This window comes from Lactuca serriola, chromosome 8, assembly GCF_051521515.1.
Source record: "Lactuca serriola cultivar US96UC23 chromosome 8, Lser_US96UC23_V15, whole genome shotgun sequence".
NCBI lineage: Eukaryota > Viridiplantae > Streptophyta > Magnoliopsida > Asterales > Asteraceae > Lactuca > Lactuca serriola.
In genome coordinates this window covers 98,027,053-98,053,264 of record NC_136415.1, presented here as the reverse complement: position 1 = coordinate 98,053,264, position 26,212 = coordinate 98,027,053, and the positions used below count along the sequence as shown (strand labels likewise).

The window sequence follows — 26,212 nt, the reverse complement described above, 5'->3', positions numbered from 1 at the left end:
AGAAAACGGTTGTGGAATTTGTTCCCAAAACAAAATATGATAAAAATTTATCAAAACATTTCTTTAAAGAAACGTATTTTCATTATATAACAAAATCTCGGGATGTCAAGTTCAATACAGACCAAAAGCATAAACATAACTATTTGACCTTACAGCAGTTATTTACAACTATTGGTCTATTATCCAAAATCTCTCGTCAAGTCCACCAACTTATACTCTTGTGTCATTACCTGTAATACAAAGAAAACTGAGAGGGTCAGGCTTGGGAGTCTGGTGAGCATATAGGGTTTTCAACCCACAATGTTATATATATATATATATATATATATATATATATATATATATATATATATATATATATATATAATTTCACTATATACAAGCAACTCTTATCCCACCCCATCGATCCTTACAACAACACGATCTAAACTCTCGTATCTAAAATTTTCCTCTTTACCTGATCCCTACTCACGGATCTAAAACTAACCTTTTCACCTGATCCTTACTCACGGATCTAAAACTACCTTATCCATACTCACGGATCTAAAACTAACCTCCTGATCTGATCCATACTCTCGGATCAATAATTGTACCCAATCCATACTCCCGAAATAGGGACAATTAACTATACCTTAATCCTGATCTGATCCATACTCTCGGCTCAATAACTGTGCCCAATCCATACTCCCGGACTAGGGACAATTAACTTAGTCTTAATCCATACTCCTGGACTAATAACAAGTTTTATCTCTTTACTTGATCCATACTCCCGGATCTAAAACTAACATCTTAGTCTAATCCATACCCACGGATCTAAAACTAGCCTCTTGATCTGATCCCTACTCACGGATCTAAACTAATCTCTTGATCTGATTCATACTCACGGATCTCATCTACCCATGTCCTACCCAACATATTTGTAGTTACAAAATACATATACAATTTAACTCATTAAAACTTATATAGTTCATGCATTCCACCAACATCTCAAATAAACAACAATATATAAACACATAGCATGTATTTCATAGCAAATACTTAATATTTATGTGTTAGAAGAAAGTGACCACACACTCACTTGATCAGAAGATGATCGGAAAGCACTACAGCTTGCAGAAGTAGTATTCTTCGGTAGATCTGGAAGATCTTCACAAAAACTGGGCTCCTCGCGGGCAGAGCTTTGGCTCGGAAACTCTTTTCTTCATGGGATCTTCGGGCTTTGGGACTCGCTTCGGGTCTCGGGATGATACCGGGGCTTCGGGGGGAGGGGGGAATAGGGCTTAGAGAGAGTATCGGGAGTGAAAGAGTAAGAGATGAGCAACCAAACTCGGCTGCCCCTTGAATTCTATTTATAGGGTGAATTTTTTGCACTCACGTCGTAAGCATAGTAGGTCACTGCGTTCGTCACTCGTCCACTTGCTCTGGAGGCTCCAGAAGGCGTCAGAAGTCAGTTCACGTCGTGAACCCTGACAGTTTTGGGGTTTCGCGCCCGAACTTCAGAAATTCATAACTTTCGCATACGAACTTCGTTTTCGATGTTCTTTATATCGACGCGAAGGTGAGATTATGCTCTACAACTCTCGTTTAGACTCTATTGGCTAATTTTGACTTTAATTTTAATATATTATTAATATATTATTTTTATTAGGCCGGGATAGGAAAACTTCATTCGAAATTCATAACTCCTTCATCTGAACTCTGTTTTCGTCTGTCTTTTTATCGATGGACTACTATTGATGAGATCTTCAATTCTCATTTAGAAAGTTTTGGCTAAATATCACTCGACCTCAATCTCGAGTTTCGGGTTGCATACTGCTAATGCTGAAACTTTAAAAAATCATAACTTCCTCATACGAAGTTAGATTTAGACGTTCTTTTTATGCACGCTTTTGGTTTAACGTATTCTACGACTTTCATTTAGATCGCTAAGGCCAAATATCGCTCTAACGTAAATTCACTATTTACGTCGCGCTTTGTCGTGTCGGTTCTGTCGCGAAACTTCGACAGGTCATAACTTCTTCGTTATAACTCGGATTTTGCCGTTCTTTATATGTACGGAATCCTTGTAACATATATTACAACTTAATTAAGATTACTCCTTCTAAATAATCTTCCATTAAAAAGTCATTTTTGATGCTTATCGTCTCTAAATTGACTAGCTCGGATCTATGGGCGTTACAATTATCTCCCCCTTAGGATGATTACGTCCCTGAATCATCAACGAAATAGGACTTGTATAATGATTACATACGTTATCTCTTCATCCTAGGTAATAACTGTACGTTTTATGTTTCCTCAAAATAGTATCTAACTCTTGGACTTCTCGATAGCAGGTAGTGCTCAATTCTGCATCTGCTTTTCGTACTATGTTGTACTTTCAATCGTAACCTTTGTGTTACAAAATAAATCCTTATTGAGGACTCCTTATTCTTCTTAGGATAAGTACTTTCCTTTATCTATTGTAACAGACCGATGGGTCGTGTTCTAATGACCTCTCATCGTATGATGCAACGCTTAGACTCAAGTCTCTTAGAGTCAAATTCCAGAATGGAATATACCTTCCTTCACATTCTAATGTGATATAATCACCTTTTAGCATGTAGCATTTCTAGCTACAACTTCTTTAACAACGAGCGCAATACTATCGATCGCATTAATTTCAACCTTCTGACTTAAATCAGATGTTACATCGAACTTGGTCCTCTGGACCATGTAACAAACTCATCGTAGTCAAAATCAAATTGGACATGACCACTAGGGTCGGAATAACAACCATATTACTAGTCATTACCAAAACAGTGGTAATGACATACCAGAATAAAACGGAATCAATTATTAGCTTCCTGGTAACCTTGTGACTTTCCCCGATCCAAGTGTGAGTCTTGTGCTTCCAGTAGTATTTGCATCTACTACCTTTCACACCTACTCATACTCGTCCCAAGTATTGTCTCGCAGTCGACCAAGTCACCATACAAGAAAATCATACAATCATTCAACACACCAAATAACAAAACTAGGGTTTATATAACATTCTTGAAACTATTACACAAAAGTTCAAGTTCACCCTATACTATGCCTCTAATAGGCTACACCATAGGTTACAATTCACACTGCTACTTCATAACTTGATCTCTGGATATAAAATCCTCATCCTTGATTCCTCGCGTTGTCATCTGCTTCATCAAGGATCATTTGAAATGCTCTTGCCTTTGGCTTTGGCAGCACATTTGGCTTTGTAATCTCTTCCCTTCCTGGGCAGTTTTGTTTAAAGTGTCCTTCTTCACCACACTTAAAGAAGGCTTCTCTTTTGTTTGTGCATTCGCTGGCATAATGACCAGTCTTCCCGCATTTGAAGCAGGTCATTTCTTTAGTGCATCTCCCAATGTGCTTCCTCTTGCACTTATCACACCATTGTGCTTCTTCTTCGAACTTTTCCGAACCAGACTTCGAAAATTTTCTATTCTCATCGGACCTTGAGGATCCTTCAAACTTTCTTTTCTCGCCAACTTCAACTTTGTTGGCGGTTCTTCCCTTAATCATATCTTCAACAGACTTGGCAGCCCAGATAGCTGCCTCCAGAGTAAGTGCCTGACGTACTGGCACCGCATACTCCCATGGGAGTCCCTTTGCATACCGGTCAACTTTAGTCAGCTCGTCGGGTACGATGCGCAAGGCAAACTCCATCTTGTCTGGGAAGGCATTAGTGTATTCATCAACTGACATGCTGCCTTTTGTTAATGTCAGAAACTTCTTCTCCAACTCTAGCAGATTTTGGGCCGAGCAAAACTTGCACTTGAATTGCCCCAAGAACTCTGCCCAAGTCAGTTGCAGTGGCTCATTAGGGCTTAGGGTATTCCCTAGAGTGTTCCACCAATGAACAACACCACCTCTGAACTAACGTACTGCGAACGTGGTCTGCAACTTGCCTCTGCAACCACACGTCATGAATGCTAGCTCCATTTCTGAGATCCAATCCATCACTCCGATCGGATCCTCTTTCCCAGTGAAGGTCGATGGTTTGCAAGTCAAAAAGTCTTTGTACTTGCATCCAACTCCATCAATTCCTCCCTCTTTTTTTTGTTGTGGGTTGGCTTGACCAACAGTCCCACTGAAGTTACCTCCTTCTGAATGCCCTTCATTCAACTCGGGCTGTTCAATCGACATTGAAAGTTCTTCACGATTCTGCCGAAACAGACGTCTAGTTTCATCCATTTGATGATCCAACATCGTTTAAATCATCAATTGTACACCAACCATTGTTATTGGCTCAGGTGTTGCTGCTACAGCAAGTACTCGCTCAACCACAGGTGGTTGATTCCTGTCTTCGTTCACATTTCCAACTCCACTTCTAGTTCTTACCATTTTTATCTACACACCGAATTAGGTGAATTTAGATCCTCATTCACGGTAGATATTTAAATCATCCTTATCACTCCAAAATGTTTACATGCTAGTTCTAATATCGTAGTCATACACTTAGAAACCTAAACGCATAAGGTTTCCAGATCCGGTCGGCAACAGACCATAGATCCAAACAAATAATAGCATCAATTTAGCTATCACACAAAACATTTAGCACATAAAAGCATTTTAGGCATCATTCCTAAAATAAACTAGTGCTTGTGTCAATTTAGGTGTACTACCTAACATATTTTAGACACACTCCTCGCAATCATTACTTACCATTCTAAGTTTAAGTCTAGAAATTTCCTACAAATTCCTAGTTCGCTTAAACTAATGCTCTGATACCAACTGTGACATCCCCAATTTCACGGCCAGAAAAGACCGATTTGTTTATGTTTTGTTTTATAAATCAGAGTAATCGTTTAAAGAAAACGGTTGCGGAATTTGTTCCCAAAACAAAATATGATAAGAATTTATCAAAGCATTTCTTTAAAGAAACGTATTTTCATTATATAACAAAATCTCGGGATGTCATATTCAATACAGACCAAAAGCATAAACAGAACTATTTGACCTTACAACAGTTATTTACAACTACTGGTCTATTATCCAAAATCTCTCGTCAAGTCCACCAACTTATATTCTTATGTCATTACCTGTAATACAAAGAAAACTAAGCGGGTCAGGCTTGGGAGCCTGATGAGCATATAGGGTTTTCAACCCACAATGTTATATCATATATATATATATATATATATATATATATATATATATATATATATATATATATGTAATTTCACTATATACAAGCAAATCTTATCCCACCCCATCGATCCTCACAACAACACGATCTAAACTCTCGTATCTAAAATTTTCCTCTTTACCTGATCCCTACTCACGGATCTAAAACTAACATTTTCACCTGATCCTTACTCACGGATCTAAAACTACCTGATCCATACTCCCGGATCAATAATTGTACCCAATCCATACTCTCGAAATAGGGACAATTAACTATACCTTAATCCTGATCTTAATTCATACTCCCGGATCAATAACTAGCCTCTTGATCTGATCCCTACTCACGGATCTAAACTTATCTCTTGATCTGATCCATACTCACGGATCTCATCTACCCATGTCCTACCCAACATATTTGTAGTTCCAAAATACATATACAGTTTAACTCATTAAAACCTATATAGTTCATGCATTCCACCAACATCTCAAATAAACAATAATATATAAACACATAGCATGTATTTCATAGCAAATACTTAATATTTATGTGTTAGAAGAAAGTGACCACACACTCACTTGATCAGAAGATGATCGGAAAGCACTACGGCTTGCAGAAGTAGTATTCTTCGGTAGATCTGTAAGATCTTCACAAAAACGGGGCTCCTCGCGGGCAGAGCTTCGGCTCGGAAACTCTTTTCTTCATGGGATCTTCGGGCTTTGGGACTTGCTTCGGGTCTCGGGATGATACCGGGGCTTCAGGGGGGAGGGGGGGTTAAAATTGGGCTTAGAGAGAGTATCGGGAGTGGGAGGGTAAGAGATGAGCAACCAAACTCGGCTGCCCCTTGAATTCTATTTATAGGGTGAATTTTCTGCACTCACGTCGTGAGTTTTAAGTGTTCACGTCGTGAGCATAGTAGGTCAGTGCGTTCGTCACTCGTCCACTTGCTCTGGAGGCTCCAGAAGGCGTCAGAAGTCAGTTCACGTCGTGAACCCTGACAGTTTTGGGGTTTCGCACCCGAACTTTAGAAATTCATAACTTTCGCATACGAACTCCGTTTTCGACGTTCTTTATATCGACGCGAAGGTGAGATTATGCTATACAACTCTCGTTTAGACTCCATTGGCTAATTTTGACTTCAATTTTAATATATTATTAATATATTATTTTTATTAGGCCGGGATAGGAAAACTTCATTCGAAATTCATAACTCCTTCATCTGAACTCCGTTTTCGTCTGTCTTTTTATCAATGGACTACTATTGACGAGATCTTCAATTCTCATTTAGAAAGTTTTGGCTAAATATCACTCGAACTCAATCTCGAGTTTCGGGCTGCATACTGTTAATGCTGAAACTTTAAAAAATCATAACTTCCTCATACGAAGTCAGATTTAGACGTTCTTTTTATGCACGCTCTCGGTTTAACGTATTATACGAATCTCATTTAGATCGCTAAGGCCAAATATCACTCTAACGTAAATTCACTATTTACGTCGCGCTTTGTCGTGTCGGTTCTGTCGCGAAACTTCGACAGATCATAACTTCTTCGTTATAACTCGGATTTCGGCGTTCTTTATATTTACGGAATCCTTGTAACATATATTACAACTTAGTTAAGATTAATTCTTCTAAATAATCTTCCATCAAAAAGTCATTTTTGATGCTTATCGTCTCTAAATTGACTAGTCTGGGTCTATGGGCGTTACATCTTTACCTGGAAAGCCATGAGCTCCCCCACATGGTCTGATATCCAAGTGTCATGGGCTCCCCCATGGTCTTTACCTGGAATGTCATGGGCTCCCCTACATGGTCTGATATCCAAGTGCCATGGGCTCCCCCTCTGGTCTTTCATGCAAATATCACATAAACAACTAGCATACCATATATCATATAACCAACTAGTATACCACATATCACTACATCAGCTAGTGTACCACATATCACATAATGGGCCCGACCTTGGTTCCTTCAACCCATTGGTATGGTGAGGAGACTCACCTCGAATGTAGAAGCTCTCCAGAAGAAACCCTTGGTTGCTGCCTCTTCGGCTTCCCGAGCTATCAATACCAGAACCAGATAAAATCTTAGTTAATAGGCCAAAACCCTCAAGTTTGGCCCAATGTCAAACTTGGTCAAAAGTCAACAGTCAACAAGATCTAGCCTTTAAGCATCAAATGAGACCAAAAGTGCATCCTTTTCAACTTAATTCATTAGGTCCAAGTCTTCAACCTTAAGATTTGAATCACCATGATGTTTAGATGGATAAAGTTTCCAGCTTTATCCAAAAAAAGGTCACAAACTATCAAGATCTAAACTTTATGCACTAAAATGACCAAAAGCTCATAACATCCAAAACTAGCTAGATCTAACAAATGCATCATCAGGATTCAAACTTTATACCTCTAGAAGATAGATCAAGGTGAACAAAGTCCAGACCTACAAGCTCCAATGCAACCAAAAATTCTATAAGAAGTTCCTTCTTCTCCAAGGTGCATCATGCATACTCTAAAGCACTCAAAATTACCTTTTTTTTAGCTCAAATAGCTCATGTAAGGTTAGGGTTTCATGAAAGGGATGTTGGAGGTGTGGAGGCTAAGAATGGAGTGGGTTTGAGGAGTTAAGGAGCTTAAATAGGGCTTAAACCACGAAAGTAAGGTTTAGGCACTGATTTCGTATACCCATCGTACTCCTAGTACGCCCAGCGTACTCAGGATTCAATTAGTACGCCCAACGTACTCAGCTTGGCCCAAAACCACCTAAACTTCAAACGATCATAACTTATTCATTCTATCTCCGTTTTTGACGTTCTTTATATCCCCAGAAAGGTATTAAGGAGCTCTACAACCATATATAATTACTTTGACTTAACACACATCAAACTAAAATCCATACTTCATAAAAGAAGTCTGAAACACTACATTCCCAATTACCCTTTGACTCTAAAGTGCGTACCGAACTATTAGGTCACATATCTACATCACCCACATCCAAATGGGCCTAAATCTTACCTTTTTAAAGGCCCTAATCCTTTTGATGACCGCTATTTGGGACACAGCCTCGAATTAAGAATCGATTTGGAATAGGGCGTTACAATCTTCAATTTTGTCACACACCCAAACTTGTATATATTGTCTACGCATATGACATAGTATACCCCATAAAGTTCTGTCATATATTCACAAATAAAATAACAATCCATTTTAATATGTTTTGTTTTTTCATGATAAGTCGGTTCGTTGCAATATGTCGCACAACTTAATTGCCACACATTAACAAGTGACATTTGTTTTCTTGGCATCTAAGGGACTCTTTAATAAAAACTAAATGATTCAGTGTTGAATCACAAGAGGTCTACTGTTGAATCATAGAATCATATGAGGTCTGAAACATTAAGAGACTTGAATAATTCATATTGTATGGTAAGTTTGTTGAATGGATCAGTTGGGCGAGAAAGATTATCATTATATCCATTTAACAACAACGCTTCGAAATGTATATAAAATAATGTATTATTAATCATTTACAGGGCCGGCCCAATAGGGTGGGCAAGTTGGGCGATGGCCCCGGGCCTCACTACGGTTTGGGGCCCCAAATTAATGCTGTTTGATATATATATAATTGATTTGTGTCAAAAGAGTTACAAAATGTTTAAGTAGATGAGCTGGTTAGCGGCGTTGGTAAGCGTTTCATCTTTTCTTAATAGCCCCATGTTCGATTCCTTCTATATGCATGGTTTTTACATTAATAATTTCTTTCATTACTTGTTTCACCTTTTTCAATTCAATAGCCCGTGTTCGATTCTATCTATATGCAGTTTTTAGATTAACAATTTCCTTCATAGGCGCCTAACTTCTTTTATTTATCATTTTATTGAAATTGAAATCTAGAAAAGCCCCCACATTCTTCTTGGTTATTTATAAATCATACAAGTTACACAAATGGTCCCTTGACTCTCTTTGTTTTTTCAGCAAACCACAAAAACAATTATTTCATGTTTTATTTTGGTGTTTTTCTAACCCATTATTATACATAATTTCTCTGTTTATATATTCTCTGTTTATATATATATGAGATTTTCTATTTTTTATCGTCTTTTAATATATAATTCTTTTTCTAGGTTTGATAACAATATATTAATGGCAGGTCATCAAGTTAGTTTTTTTTCCAAACACTATCTTTTTGTTTTTTTTCCAAACACCAAATGGATGGTTTTTCAAATGGGTCGGTTGTTTTGTAGTTCATTTTTTTTATTTTGCTTTGTTATTGGTTTTTATGCACTGACCAAATGGTTTTATTCGCGTATATATATATATATATATATATATATATATATATATATATATATATATATATATATATATATATATATATATATATATATAATCTCTTGTACTCTTCTCCATAACATCATTGAATTATTATTAGCGATTACTAAATTTTGAAGGGCCTCATCTTTCGTTTTCGCCCCGGGCCTCAAATCGACTTGGAACGGCCCTGATCGTTTATCATAAATTGAACTATATTTTGATTTCTTAATTATTTTAAATTTATGTAGTAACCTCTAAATTTATATCAGTAACATTTAAACTCTAAAAAATTGATGGAACGATAAAACTCAAACCAACATTTTCTTTAATCACCGATTCAATGTATTTTATATTTTTTTTATTAACACTACAATATATAGGGAGTTTTGACTAACCCAATTACACCAAGTCACTTACACCAAGGGCGCCATTAAGGACTAAAAAAATACAAATAGAAACAACACCAATCCATTAACTATTAGTCTATCACCCAACAAAAGCTTCTAACCACCTAGAATATTAACAACAATTTGCTTCATTAAAAGCTTCTAAAAACAAAATCACATACATCACAAGCAACATTTAAATTGTAATGAAACAATAAATAGTATGAGGTTCTAAACTTGGAGTCTAAAATAACAACAAAGTGATCATAGATTGTAATTACGAATATAAAAAGGTGATTCTCATATGTCTACATGACATCCAAAAGCATAAATGATATCTGAATTCACATAAGATTATTAGACAACTAGGCGAATGCCCGCGCGTTGCGCAGAAACACCTATATAGTTGAAGTCTTTACAAATATATGATTTTTTTAAATATAACAATAACGTCGTTGTTAAATTTGATATAATAATTTGTATATACTAAATTGATATAATACATTGATTATTTTGAATTATATGATAATATATACATTTATTATACCTTCATAATCTCAATCGTTCGAATGACTTCTACCCGCAAGTTACACATCAATAAAATTAAATATAATATATGATTTGATGTTATTTATAGTTGTTTTTATTGTTAATTAATTTTTTAAAATTTATTTGTTTAATGTTTTAATTTCTATCATTATAATTATTTAAAACATCAAACATTGTTTTTTTTTTATTTTAAAGCTAACAATATAATCATTTATATAGAGTTGTTTTTAACTATTGTTATTGTAAGTTATTTTAAGCTACTTATTTGGAAAATTTAAACGATTATAAAAATATATTTAAGAAATATTTTAGTTAAATTGAGATTAAAATTTAGTTTTTGCTTTTATCACTACAATTTATCACTTTTAACTATTTACAAAATACTCTTTTGTTTTTTTAAATGGAACTGAAATTTATATTTGAGTTGACATTGTAATGCGCATAAACACCTATATAGTTGAAGTCTTTACAAATATATATTTTTTCAAATATAACACTGACGTTGTTGTTAAATTTGATGTAATAATTCGTATATTAATTTGATATAATATATTGATTATTTTAAATTATATGATAATATATAAATCTATTATAACGTCATAATATCAATTGTTTGAATGACTTCTACTCGCGAGTTTAACATCAATAAAATTAAATATTATATATGGTCTAATATTATTTATAGTTGTTATTTTTAACTAATTTTTTAAAATTTATTTGCTTAATGTTTTAATTTCTATCATTATAATTATTTAAAAAATCAAACATTATTTTTTTATTTTAAAGGTAACAATATAATCATTTATTAGAGTTATTTTTAACTATTTTTATTATAAGTTATTTTAAGCTACTTATTTGAAAATTTTTAACGATTATATAAATATATTTAGGAAATATTTTAGTTAAACTGATATTACAATTTAGTTTTTGCATTTATCACTTTTAACTATTTACAAAATATTACTTGGTTTTTTTAGTGGAACTAAAATTTATATTTAAGTTGACACTGTAATGTTATATTTAAATTAATAATTTAAGTATTTTGTCCAAATTGTTCAAAAATTATAGTTTTAAACTGATAATGGTTTACACGCAACAACATTTTAAATATAATAAATTAAGTATAATATGTTAAAATTTAAAGACATTACTTTATAAATAGAAGTAAAAATATTATTTTAAAATTGAAATTTAGTCTATTTTTTATTACACTTTAGGTTTGATATTTATTTAACCTTATTAACCAACTTACAATCATTATTAGAAAGACACTACAATTTAACACTTTTAACTATTTATAAAATAATCTTTGGGTTGTTTAAGTTAAATAAAATTTATATTTAAGTTGAGCCTATATTGTTATATTTTAATTAATAATTTAAGTATTTTATACAAATTGTTCAAAAATTATACCTTTAAAATGATAATGGTTTACATCCAACAATATATTAAAACTAATAAATTAAGTATAATATGTTAAAAGTTCAAAATCATAATTTTATAAGTAGAATTAAAGATATTATTTTAATATTGTAATTTAGTTTATATATGAATACACTTTAGATTTGATATTTATTTAACCTAATTACCAATTTATAATTATTATTATAAAGAAATTGAAAAGTCATGAGAGTTTTAAATGAATATGGTGAAAGGAAAAAAGAATGGGGGTTTCAAATGCATGAGATTCAAGAAAAAATGCTAGCTTTATAAGTATGTATGATAGACCATTACATTGACAACGCCAAACATCGAAATTACCACAAGATTATCAACCCATTTATAGACATATGGATCGAAACTACCACAAGATTATCAACCCATTTATATGCATGTGGATTGAAATTACCATATGTAGCATAAATCCATCTATACCACTCACTTACAATGAGAGACATTAACTGAAGCATGAGAAATCGGGTTGTAGTAAAAGAAATCGATTAATAAAAGGTGTTTATTGTAAAACATGGATTTAAACTTCAATTATACCAAGACATCATTAAGGATTAAAAAACTAATTACAAATAGAAACAACACAAATCCATTAACTAATATTGAAACAAAAGCTTAAACACCTAGAATATCAACAAAAGTAGCTTCATTAAGAGCTCCTAAAAACGAAACCATATACATCACAAATAGCATTTAAATTTCAATGAAACAATAAAACACCATGAGGCTACAAACGTAGAGTCTAAAATAACAAAAAGTGATCATAGATTCTAATTAACAATACACAAAGGTGATTTTCATATGTCTGCATAACACCAGAAGCATAAAATGATATCTAAATTCACATAAAATTATCAAACAATAGACCATTACATTGACAATGTCATACATTGAAATTACCACAAGATTATCAACTCATTCATAAACATGTAGATCAAAATTACCAAGATTATCATCGTATTTATAGGTACGTAGATCAAAATTACCATATCTACCATCAAGTCATCTATACCACTACATCAACAATGAGAGACATTAATTATAGCATGAAAATTTCGTGTATAGTAGAATAGTATTGAAGTAAGGTCATAAAAGAAAATGAGTTATAGTAAAAGAAATCGACTAACAACAAGAGTATATCATAAAACAAGGGTTTAAACTCAACTTAAATCAAACATTCAAAATTGCAACAAAAATAATAGAAAAATGAGAGTTGAGGTGTATCTTCGGGGACGAGGGAAAGATTTGGCGCATAGGGGTCGACAACAGAGGCACACCGCTTGGCTCAATGACACTTCTTAGTCGATGCAGGCCAATGATGACGAAAGGAAAATATCAATGCACAAAAGGGGTTGACGATAGAGACGCATTGCAGGGTCGACAATGCTGCTTAGGTACTCTCATGTTGACTTCCTCACCAAGGTCCCCATGCAAGAAGCTTTATTTACATCTAAGTGATCCACTATCCATTGTTTGGATAATGAGTGAAGATCTGCCCCAGCCAAGTCGTCGACCGTTGTGGTACCTGAACTTTACAAATCAATCGTTGATGCCTAACAGGAGTAAAGTTTCATGAAAATCCCCACCTTTAAGTTGCGTATAGCCTTTTGCATGCAAACGATCTAGGGACGGTCCTGTGGATTCAAATACCGTCAAAAGCCCAGGATGAGCCGGAAAAAATAGCCTAAATTATATATATATATATATATATATATATATATACATACATACACACACACAGAGTATGTAATAAAATAAAAAGTTAGGGCCCCAAAAACACTTGAGCCATGTGCATCCGCCCACTTTTCCCTTCATCAACGGCCCTCATGAAACGACCCTTATAGCGTTCTACTTCCTAATTTTTGTTTATATTTAATTTTTGTAAACTCATTTTGATTCCATCGATTTCTTGCTATGTGGTAGCTCCCTTCTCGTTCAAATTCCATTTTCTTCAGGAGCTTGGATTTCTTTGCTCATAGCCACCCATTTTGGGTTTTCTGCTGTTTAAGAAATTTTTTTTAGGGACGTAATGGCAGCTAGAAAAGCACCGTGAGTTTTTTATAATTTATCATAAGATACAAACTAAGAAAGTGGAAGATAGAGTGGGCATGGATTGCGTGTGTTCATGCGAAGGTAGCATGTCAGTCATGAATTCTTTTGATGTTTGGGTTTTTCCTTTGCTCGAGCACTTTGGCGGACATTGACGTTGGCATTGTGAGCAGGTTGTATCATTATCTCATCAAGAACCGAACCGCCGGTTTGCAGCCGTTCGAGATTTTAGACATTGAAACCGGTTTAATAACCGTGAACCGGTAGTTAAACCAATCGAACCGGTTTATAACTGGTGTAACCGGTTTAGATAGGTTCGAGTTTTTCTATGACAGAACCGGTTTGAACCAAACCGGTTTATGGCTGAACCGATTTTACTATTCAAGAATCGGAACCGAACCGGTTCGGTTTGAAAAAAACCGGTTTGTTCACCCCTAGGTATTATGAGCCATGTTGGGCACTTATGGGCTATTTTCTTTATGAACATGCGTATTAGGTCCATTCATGCCAACAATGTTTTGCCTAGTGGGTTATTTTCACTTTTCAGCCCATTTTCTAATTTTGCTTGGGTTTGAATCTCATAGTCATAGCTGAGCAAGGTATAGAATCAGCGGTCAATGGCTTATTTTCATCGTAATCACTATAATAAGGTAATTAACGTACGATACATGTAATTATTTATTTAAAATATAATCTAATTTTTAAAGTTAAACAGAACCTTAAGAGAGTGGAAACATTTCGCAAGGTTCATACCGATAAGGATGGTGTATTTGTTACTACCGAGGAGGAACAACAATATGTAAGTATCTAATTATAATTTTATCATATACTTAAGTGTTTTTTTATACTCAATTGTTACTTACTTTTGGGAATTACATAATCGGTTAGTCGAAGAGCTCTTAGAACAAACTCAAGGTGAAAGTGTGTTAACACCCGCTCAAGAAAGAGCTGCTTTTGAGAAAGTATTAAGAGAGCGATGTGGCCGTATTAGAGGCATTGGTCGTAAACCTTTTACTCTCCCACCGATTTCACAGCCATCGCAACCATCACAGGTAAAACAATCTACTTTGGGTTTTTTGTGGTGATTATTTGCTAAAAACTTTGGTAATTGGGTTTTTGTCCCAAGTGCAAGAAATAGCAATGTACTTTGGCTTTTTGTCTTAATTTAAAAATATCAATCTACTTTGGCATCATAATATGCATGTTGATTTGGTAATTTTGGTTTTATGGTGATTATTTGCTAAAAGCTTTGGTAATTAGGTTTTTGTCCCAAGTGCAAGAAATAACAATGTACTTTGGTTTTTTGTCGTAGTTTGAAAATAACAATCTACTTTAGCATCATAAAATGCATGTTGATTTGGTAATTTTGGTTTTGTGGTGATTATTTGCTAAAACTTTGATAATTGGGTTTTTGTCCCAAGTGCAAGAAATAGCAATGTATTTTGGCTTTTTGTCTTAATTTAAAAAGTGCAATGTACTTTAATAGTTTTTGTTTATGTTTGATAATTTAACTTATAATTTTATATATGTTGTTATTTATTATGTAATTGGAAAATCTTTGGTTGTTTTATGTAACTACTGGCGACACTATTACCGTCAACACTATTACTTTTGATATTTAATTTAATCGGATGTTATGTAATTAATTACCGACAACACTATTACTTATGATATTTAATCGGATATTGTTATGTAATTACCGGCAACCAAAATCGATAAAATTGTGATTACCGGTGACATTATCATTACCAGCGACTTCATTATTAGCGGCGACTATACTCTTTAGCGGCGACAAACTGATCAATAGCGGCGGAGCAGTAGCGATGACTTATTATCGGCGACGCGTCACCACTAATACCATCACCGGCGACAATGAGACCCTTTAGCGGCGACTTTTGTTGCCGCTAATTACCTTTTTCCTTGTAATGCGGTTTATGGCTGAACCTGTTTTTTTACTATTCAAGAATCAGAACCGAACCATTTTACTGAATCAGTTCGGTTTGAAAAAAAAAACCGGTTTGTTCACCCCTAGGTATTACAGAGTCATGTCGGGCACTTATGGCTATTTTCTTTATGAACATGCGTATCAGGTCCATTCATGCCAACAATGTTTTGCCTAGTGGGCTATTTCCACTTTTCAGCCCATTTCCTGATTTTGCTTGGGCTCGAATCTCATAGTCATAGCTGAGCAAGGTATATAATATATCAGCAGTCAATGGCTCTTTTTCATCGTAATCACTAATCAGTTCAATTGACTCATACAACTTGATACATTGAGTTTTTGTGTGAAATTATTGTCTGCATCAGAAGTAGTTGATATGTGTTTCGTTAGGTCATAATCATTGAAATTGAAATAGGTTGTAAATCATTAGGTAGGTGATTATTGGTTCACTTAAGAGACACATGCATGTGCTCTATCCTGTTGACATCAACGAACTTTTTATCCAAACTAGTTAAATTAGGTTAACGATGAAACCATATTTTCAAGTAATTACGGTTGAACATCAACATCGGAGCAGATACCTTCTTTTGAAACCGAACCGCTCTAGATATATAATTTTGGAACTAAACCGCAACTATGTGACAAGTTCCGGTTCTAAAAATATGGAACCGATTGAGACCTTTAGCTTCTCAACTTTTTGTAACCGGTATAGCCATTTTTGAATAAATAATAATTTTAATTTTTAAATAATAAATAAACTAACTTATATCCTGGGAATTACAATTTCTGGCATGCTTCCGTTCTATATGAGATTAAATTTTTTGTCTTACGAATAAATTGCAGGTGTTGTGAATTGTGATGCTTCGGTTGTAATTAAATTAAGGGTTTAATATTACGAATGTACTTCATCTAATGCTTCTGTTCTTTGATGAAAATCATATCTAGTTCTCTTACACAAATATGCTTTACTTAATGTTTAAATTCATGTGACCTTATTTATTATTTGTTTATTGATTATTGTGATGTGCTTTTTATTTTTTTTCACGGATATTTATCTATCCATCGGCAATTAAACCGTGTTTCCAAGGTATTACGGACGGAATTAGCCGTTGGAAAAAAAAAAAAAAAAAGAACACGTTTCTAGTAGTGCGACATGTGTTAGGAAATTTTACTTGAAAGTACAAAACAGACGGCATAAAACCTTTTATATGGTTTATTATAAAAAAAATTGAAAACCTCAAATTTCATCCAAATAATTAACGTGCTATATAACATATATACTTTGGATATTTGCTGCAAAAATTTATATGATTCTTTCCTTTTGGATGAAACATTAATATTTTTCTATATGGTCTACTACAAAAAATAATTGAAAGACACCAATTGATAGACTCATAGACATAGTATTTTGAATGTGACAAGTCAAGTTGATCATAAATGGAAGGCGGTGGCTATGAATGTCATTACCGGCCACATTTGATGAATGGTATGGCCGTATGGGGCACAGTGCCATGCACAGTTGATTCCGGGAAACTGTGTATTCTATCTTTTTACCTTGGTCCTAAACATGCTTTTCCATGACACTCGAATCAACTCTTCCTTGAATTATATAGTATAACCTTTTTTTCAATTTCGTATATGTGTTAATATATGTAGGTGTCCCCAACATTGACTTAAGATAATATTATTTGATTGGTATCGTGTAAATCCATGCACGTTCGAATAACTTTTTGAAATGATACATAGAAGGATCGATCATACATGGTGAAATTGGATCTAAGATTACCAAAGGGAAGTATGTAACAAGTAAAGGGTGAATTTGGAACAACAGGATCATTTGGGATGACTACAAACAGGCTGGAAACCATGCTTTATTGCAGCTTTCCAAACAACGTCGATTCTATCAACATCAAGTGCACCAACTTCATGGTGTGTCCATCCTTCCAAGCTATGCACCACCCCTCCTGCATGGCATGCATGCACTATGCCTCTTCCCATTGTATACTGCATGCATGCATCAAATCAAATCAAATCAAATCAAATCAAATCCCACATATATCGGATTATATATATATATATATATTTTTTATGAAAATAAAAAGAAAGTAATACGTTTGATTAATTTTGTGTATTTGTAAGACAATGAGAGTATATATATGCATGTATATACCTCGCAAGATCCAAGACCTTCAACATCATCAGGTAGTTTCATGGCTGCAAGGTCACCATAAGTGCAGTCTCTTCTAAAAGCAAAAATCGGTGGTACCACAAACTGATGAAAATGAGTTCCTGATGGGGCCCACCTTTGCTGCGCTGGAGTTATCCATTTTCCGACCACCCACGTCTGGCATCATAAAACAATTCAAATGTTTCAAATACACAAAAGAAACTTTAAATTCATTCCGTACAATTAGCGGTCTACATCAATATTAAAAACCCTAATTAAAGAACTCGTTTAGCATCCAAGACTTATATAAGGATTGTTTGATTGTCTTTTACTTGGTCTAGTAAAAGACAATCAACACTATCACTTAATTAATTAGTCCTTAAACATTCAATCATTAAATCTGTAAACACCTTGCAGTTTCTTGCAGCTTGGTACTTGGTGACTTGGACCAAATTCTTCTGGCAATCTGTTGGTGCTTCTGACTGGATGTTTTGAAATCTCTCCGTTGCATGAGTCAGCATCTGCAATTAATTTGAAATACGATGGGTAGTTGGCAGTTTAACTCATCATGATGTCACTCTTTAGGTAAACGTTGGAAGCTAGTGTACCACATATTTGAACTTTTAAAGGAGTATTATTTGTTTATTTCATGAGTTTCCTTCACTATAAAATGTTTTATGTTGATGTTGAAAGTATGTAAAGACTTACGAGAACACGAACTCCTCGTCTGCAAAGGTAGAGGGCAATGGCTCTTCCGAGCTTTGAAGTTGCTCCCGTGAGAAATACTTCTTTCACATCTTCATGAATCTCGTTAAGGATAACAGCTGCTGTTAATGTATTCCCATGTACTACTCGTACTTTCAAATTCGGGTGCTTTTTCACAAACAATGTTCCACCTCCGTTAAGTGCTTCGTTCTACAAATTTTACATATTAAATCAAACAAAAAATTCACTTAAGAAATTGTTCATATTATTTGAGTAAGAGATTAAATTAATAGATACCTTATTCAAAGCTGCAAGGCTGATGACCTTTACGCCTAATTTATCGGCCCTTAGAATTGCCTCCTCGATATGCTTGTTAATGCCGTCACTCGCGAATGGCAAGAAATACTAAAAAGAAATTAACAAATTAAATGAATGTAAGAAATTTATAAAATGTTAAGGACTTAAACATGAGCAAAACTTCATTTGAATGTATTAATTAGTTGTAAGGGTGTTCATGGATTTAGATGGAACCCATTCAATCCAACCATCCATTGAATGTAAAATTTTCTCAGTCCATCCAATCCAATTCAATATAAGAAACAAGGAACATACAAATCGAATTATGATAACTATAAATAAAACCCCACACAATTACGTTGAATAAGATTAACATACTAACTTCAACTTCAAGTCTTTAACTTATTTTCTTATTGAATAGAGGTGTCAAAATTTCAACTTTGATACCGTGTTTTGTCTTTTTTTTTTTTTTTTAATTATATCATACATTTATAATTTTGCTGCAATGTTAACTAATTAGCAAGTTACAAAATGGATGACATGACAATATTATGATGTGAAGCCACATCGGATCTTATGTGGCATAATTGAGTTTCAAATATAGGGTGTGCATTGAAAGAAAAAAAATACAGTCAAAATCGAAATTTTCGATTAATTTAATGGTTTTATTGCAATTTACCCTTTATTTAATTAATACTCAATCATTCATAACACAGAAAACACGAAAAATATGACAAACAAATGCTAAATCTTATCAATTTCATTTCGAATTTTAAACACGAACACGATACGTACACGACATCATATGTTACACTTAACTCGAACAAGACACAAATATAAATTCGAATTTCAGTTTTGTCCCAATTTCGTTTCGTGTCATGTATTTTTGTCATGTCGTGTCATCAGTTGTCATCCCTAGATTTGGATAATAATATTGGGTATTAATTGGATTTGTTCAGTTCGGTTATCCATTGGATTTTCAGGATGATCCAATAACCAATCCAATCCAACTGGATTTTGAATTTTGCATCCGATCCGATCAAATTGTTATTGGATATTCAATCCAATCGGTCGGTTCGTAATTGGATCGGTTAATTTATGTACACCCTTATTAAGCTGAACAAAACTATCAATATATAACTTAATTAGCTCATGTCTTGTCTTATATTAAGTTAAAAAGGAAAAACATGTAAAGGAAGAGACAAACCTGAAAGCCAAAACGAGGAACAACCCATGTTTGGTGCAGTTTCCCTCTTAAGTTATAAAAAGATAAAAGGAATGTCTTAGACTTAGCCCACATCACCAACATCACGATGAACGTGGAAGGGAATATTGGTAGCAAGAAAAGTCTAGGATTATAAGGCAATGAAGCAAATGATCTAAAGACGAAGGGAACATGTAGTGAAGATCTCATATCAACCACATGCGCCAAGAACACGAAATCTGGCACCCTTGTCGACTTACCTACATGTAAATAAAAAAGAAGATTACTTCTACTTAAGTAAGTTACCAACTCTAATAATTTTTTAAGTTCGAAAAAACACAATCATAAACGCAAATAGTTGTTCAAACATTATTGAAAATGTTTAATTTTGAAGTAATTCGACTTCCACTTTCACTAACTCAATATTCACGAAATCAGGAATGAGAATGATATTAGGGTTTCATCAATTTAATTATATGATTTGAAAATCTAAACTAAACTCCGTAAAATAAATGGATGGTTATGTGAGTATTTCAATAGTAAAAGGGGTTATATGTCAAAGTGGAATAGTATATGAGTTTCTTATCCAAGTGTTTCCCAAGTTGCGTGTTTTGATTTTAACTAAAGATCAAGCATTTATTAATGCCGCCCACTAAAAGTTATGAAGTATACACAACAGTCGATCAGATGTAAGCTTTTGGATTATAACTTTACTTCACAACTACTAGTAATATGTATTTATTGGAATCTACTTAATTGTAATACAACGAATATAATACACATTCCAACTACTTATGCCAACAAATGCCGCCCACTTATAATCCAATTGTTTTCAAACGGGACAAATATTTATTATAGACAAATATCTTCTTTAAAACATTTGTATTATTTTATATTAAAAAAAATAAATAGGAAAAAATATAAATGATATTTATCTTGTTAGAAATTAAATATTCTTCTATTTATCTTCCTAACCATATAAATGTTGATAAATTTCTTAAAATATTATTAAGTTTATTAAAATATGATATGTAAACTTTTTATATGGATATGAAAATAAACAAAAGGAAAATATAAAAAGATATTTAATTAACATAACATATAATTTATATGAATTATGCCTTTCATTATTAATAATGCTCTAAATAAATAGCTAACTGAAGACACATTTTACGTATACATATTTTGTAATTTTTCTTATATATATATATATATATATATATATATATATATATATATATATATATATATATATATTAACATTTATAAAATTATTCTGGATTTTCATTCAAACAGAATCTGTAAATTACATTGGTTTTTTTATTCATGTAACACTAAATAAGTTACCTGCGTCGAGACTTATTCTCTTGTGTAAATCCCAAGACTTTGTGTTCAAAGTGTTCCATATGGCATCATAGAGGGGCATAAATAGACAATAATTGCTGTTCTTCTCACTGTGGTGCAGGCTATAGTATCTGGAAAAATAGATTTAAAATTAATTTGAAATTATAATTAATCAACTAAATCTCTCTCTCTCTCTCTCTCTATATATATATATATATATATATATATATATATATATATTTCTGAATTTGAATTTTATCTTTTATCATATTCATTAACATTTTTTTAGTACACGGTAGTAAAGTCATTTCAATATGCATACTTTAAATGCCACACTATAAAGAATGCAATAATTGATACCGCCCAATATGTTCTTCATTAGTACTCTTTAAAATCTTGTAGACAAGTGCGTCATATCAACATTTCGTCCAATTCAAAAAATTGAAAAGTTATAAGGCTAGAAGGAGTGGGTGCGGGAAAGGGGTGAGGGAAGCTTCCCTCACTCCTGCACACCACTCCGTGGGTGAGGGAAAGAAACGCGGGGAAAGAAGTGGGGGTAGGGGGTGCCGCATTCTCTCTCCTCATGTTATTGGCCAGACTTTTTTTTTTTTATCTTTTTTAATATTTATAAAATTATATACCTACTATAAAAATATAAAAAATTCATGGTTTTTAATTCCCTACAAAATGAATATAATATATATATATATATATATATATATATATATATATATATATATATATATTAAAAAAAAAGTGAGGGAAGAGCTTCCCACCCATTCCTTGGCTTTTAGGTGATGGAAAGGAAAGTGAGCGAAAGAGGGGTATGACCCACCAAAAATAAGGATAGAGTCCCTCCCACACCCTTCGGTCTAACTCTATCAAAATCAAAGTCCTAGTAAAATCAGCAATATGCCTCGAGGTTGAGGTATGGGTGGGCGACAGAGAATAGAGAGGGTGGGCCCATGGGTTGTAACCATTTGAAATAGTTAAATATTAATATAAGAAAATTAAAAAGAAAAATACAAGGATGGATATATTAGTCATTTTCATATATCTTTAAGTTTTAACAAGGTTTTCTAACAAAGAGAGAAGCATTAATAATCATTGGTGCAATATTTGGAAAGGATAAACTACGAATTTGATTGTTTGAGTAATTTACTATCCGTTTATGTTTTAAAAGTTGGACTGAGACCGCGAATTTGAGAGTAATTTACTCTTAATTAAAAGAACTTACGTTGGGGTGTAGAGTAGGTATTTGAAGAAGGGAAAGTCGTCGAAAATCCAGTGAGGCATGATTTCAACGTTTGAATGCCCGAAACAACATAAGAAGTCAAAGACAAAGACATAGCCGTAGATTACAGTCTTCGATCCGAATCCCAATAAACAGCAAATAAGTACGGGTACTCCGATCACTGTGGTCACTAATAACCCTTCCAAGAACGTGGTGCTTCCGGCTGCATTTATTTTGAAGTACAATTAGTATAAGAAATTGTCATGGGCAATAGTTGTATTATGTATCAGTGTATTCTTCCATCCTTACAACTCATTTGAATACAATACCCACAATCTCTTTATTGAACGTATCAAAACTGTAAAATAATAGATAGTCATGTTTGATGTTTTGTCATTTCAAGAAACGAGTTTGGTAAACGTATCCTTCGAGTATTAATTGAATGATATTCACCACAACATCGACACTCGACACGTTTTGGGAATTTTACTAGAAGTACAAAAGTTATGACATTGTGGACCATCGAATAATAATTTCGCGCCGATGAAGTTTGTCACTTCATAAATATTCCAGAAAATGTTTGCAAAACCTCAAAAATCTTAAAAATAACGTTTGAGAACATATATATTTTGGATATATACTTGCATGCTGTATATGTCTATATGATTCTTTCCTTTTTGATGGAACATTAATTAATTTTGTCATATGGTTTAATATAAAAAGTAACTGAAGGACACCAATATAGACTGGATCTTGAATAGATGCATGATTATAAATGTTGGAAGATGGGGATATGAATGCCTTTACCTGTAACTGGCTGGGGCACAGTTGATGAATGGTGGAAAGAATGGTACGGGATATAAAGGTAATTTCCATGTAGGAGTCTATGCATCCAATAGTACAGTGGCTCCGAAACAAACACATGCAATACGACAATAACTACTAGACCTTTGGTTTCCCACACGGACAAGTTTGCAAATCCATAAGGGAACAAGTAAATAGCTAAGGAAGCTATTAGAGCTTGTAATATCAAAAAATTGTCCCTGAAAGTAAGAAAGAGTTCATTATAAATGTTAACATCTACAAACATAACAAAGAAATAGGTATTTATGTAGTAAGATACTACTTATTATTATCAAGATTTTTGATTCGAGAGATGTGTACCAATTCCATTCTTTGTCTATTTGTTCAAAGTCGATGCCTTTTGTACAAATCCGGCGATTTCGGGTAAGGAAAAGCATGTTACATGTGTTGGTATACCACATGTATATAGAAAATCTAAGAAAGCTTATTAGAAGAATGTTGAAACACCAAGTGCTTGCTAGATTATGATCATCCCCTTCAAGTCTTGAATGTATAACCTTCCCCACCAATGGTCCAAGCAACATATACTACACAAATATTTCAAGTTAGTAGAATTAAAAACAAACGTGTTTTTGTTTCTGTGTTGGTGTTTTGTGTCAAACGAGATGAATTACCTTGAAAACGCCAAGATTTTCCCAAGGCCATGTAGATAAAAGAGCAGTCTTCAACATTATGATTAATATAAAATAGCTAACCCCCTAAGCAAGAAAGAAGAACAGGAAACCTAGGTAGGTGTGGGTGGATCGAGACCTGGTTAAATCTTTACTCTAAAACATATTGGCTATAAGATGGAGCGTTTTCTTGTAGTGGCCAAAATGGGGAATTCTTATAGTATAAGCTCAAGAAGAACATGCACGATAGAGGTTTCCTAAACACCAACGGATAAGGACCACCAGAACGACTCGAGAGATGGAAAGACAATAGATTGGTATTTTAGGGAAATTTGTTCTCTTTTGTGAACAAAATGATAGTAAAAAATTGAGACTATATAGGCAAGAAAACATGCAATATGGGCCTACATGAAAATGTGAAATGACTAAGAAATGGTAGCATTGTACCTCCGAAAATACAGTTAGGGAGTGGTGGGGTGGAGGGTGAGGAAAAGGGATGTGTCATTTAATTTTCTATACCAAATTACCATTTTATCCTTCAGCGATTGTTAGTTGATTGCTCGGCATGGTTCTACTTTACAAGACTAATATTATATGTTGTCAACCAAAAAGAGAAAAAAAAATCTGAATTTTAGCCTATATTATATATAGTTATTCCACATCATAGACAAGTTACTTATCAAAAACTCAAAGCACCTTCTTTTTAGTTTTTATTTTTTTTATTATTATGTTTTTAAGTAGTAAACTAATTGGCTAATATTAAAAAATATTTATTATTTTAAATGAAAACTGTTAGGAAACAAGAGTCGTAATTTGATGTGGAGTTTAATTGATTTGGTTATATGGATGATTTGAAAAGCATGGAATTTGTTTTTTTTAAGAAGTTAAAATGCAACCTAATGATGATGGCGGATGAAATCCAACTTATTTCGTTAAGCTGGATTAAGCATAAAGTTAGTTTGAGTACTTTGAGTACTTTGAGTTGGAATACTTCGTATTATTCTTCTTTTAATGTTTGAACTTTGTTTTGATCTTTCGGTGGCTCCTTGCTAGTCGGTTTATTTTAATATATTTTTTCGTTTAAAAAAACACTTATTATGTTAAATAATCACTCCCAGTCACCGTTTCCTATAAAAGCAAAAGATTTTTACTATGTAAATCAAAAATAATTTAGAATGTTTGATATGCAAAAGAAGCTTAGATATCTCTCTTAAAATAGTATATATATATATATATATATATATATATATATATATATATATATATATATATATATATATAGAGAGAGAGAGAGAGAGAGAGAGAGAGAGAGATTTACTATGTAAATCAAAAATAATTTAGAATGTTTGATATGCAAAAGAAGCTTAGATATCTCTCCTAAAATAGTATATATATATATATATATATATATATATATATATATATATATATATATATATATATATATATATATATATATATATATAAATATATATATAAAAGTTATTTTGTTTCTAGTAACTATTATGTACCAGAATGCATAGATCTGAACCATTGGATGAAATATAATCAAATGTCATGATCTGAGGATTTACGATAGTAGAATAAGATAACATATACCATATAATCACATAAATTTCAGCATAAAGGCATTTTAGTCAATTAACCTATATTAAAAAAGGAAATTTTCAGATTTTTAGGGATAATTAATTCCTTTATTTTTAAAAATCTGGATATTTTAAATTAATTCAAAATTAAAAATCCGATTTTATTCTATCAGAATGATAAAATGTTAACCATAAACTAGTAAATATATTTTTCGATTTTATTCTGTCAGAATGACAAAATATCAACCATAAACTAGTAAATACATTCTGAAAAGACTACACAAAATCAATTCTTGAACAAATAATTTATACCAAATAATTACATTGTATGATTGTGATTCATTGAGTAACAACAACATTCTTAAAGAAAA

The 26,212-nt window shown here is 33.1% G+C and overlaps 1 protein-coding gene across 1 annotated transcript; it reads right to left on the bottom strand.

Annotated features, from left to right (window-relative positions):
• Positions 1-17,497: 17,497 nt before the first annotated feature.
• On the bottom strand, positions 17,498-24,614 carry LOC145066252 (very-long-chain aldehyde decarbonylase CER3-like). Its single transcript, XM_079013458.1, has 11 exons — positions 24,259-24,614; positions 23,945-24,171; positions 23,588-23,823; positions 22,784-23,003; positions 21,550-21,677; positions 20,206-20,462; positions 18,999-19,106; positions 18,705-18,911; positions 18,407-18,517; positions 18,000-18,173; positions 17,498-17,833 (listed from the first exon to the last, which is right to left on the bottom strand). The coding sequence occupies exons 1-11, from the start codon at positions 24,313-24,315 to the stop codon at positions 17,663-17,665; spliced, it is 1,896 nt and encodes a 631-aa protein (XP_078869584.1). The 5' UTR covers positions 24,316-24,614; the 3' UTR covers positions 17,498-17,662.
• Positions 24,615-26,212: the final 1,598 nt, after the last annotated feature.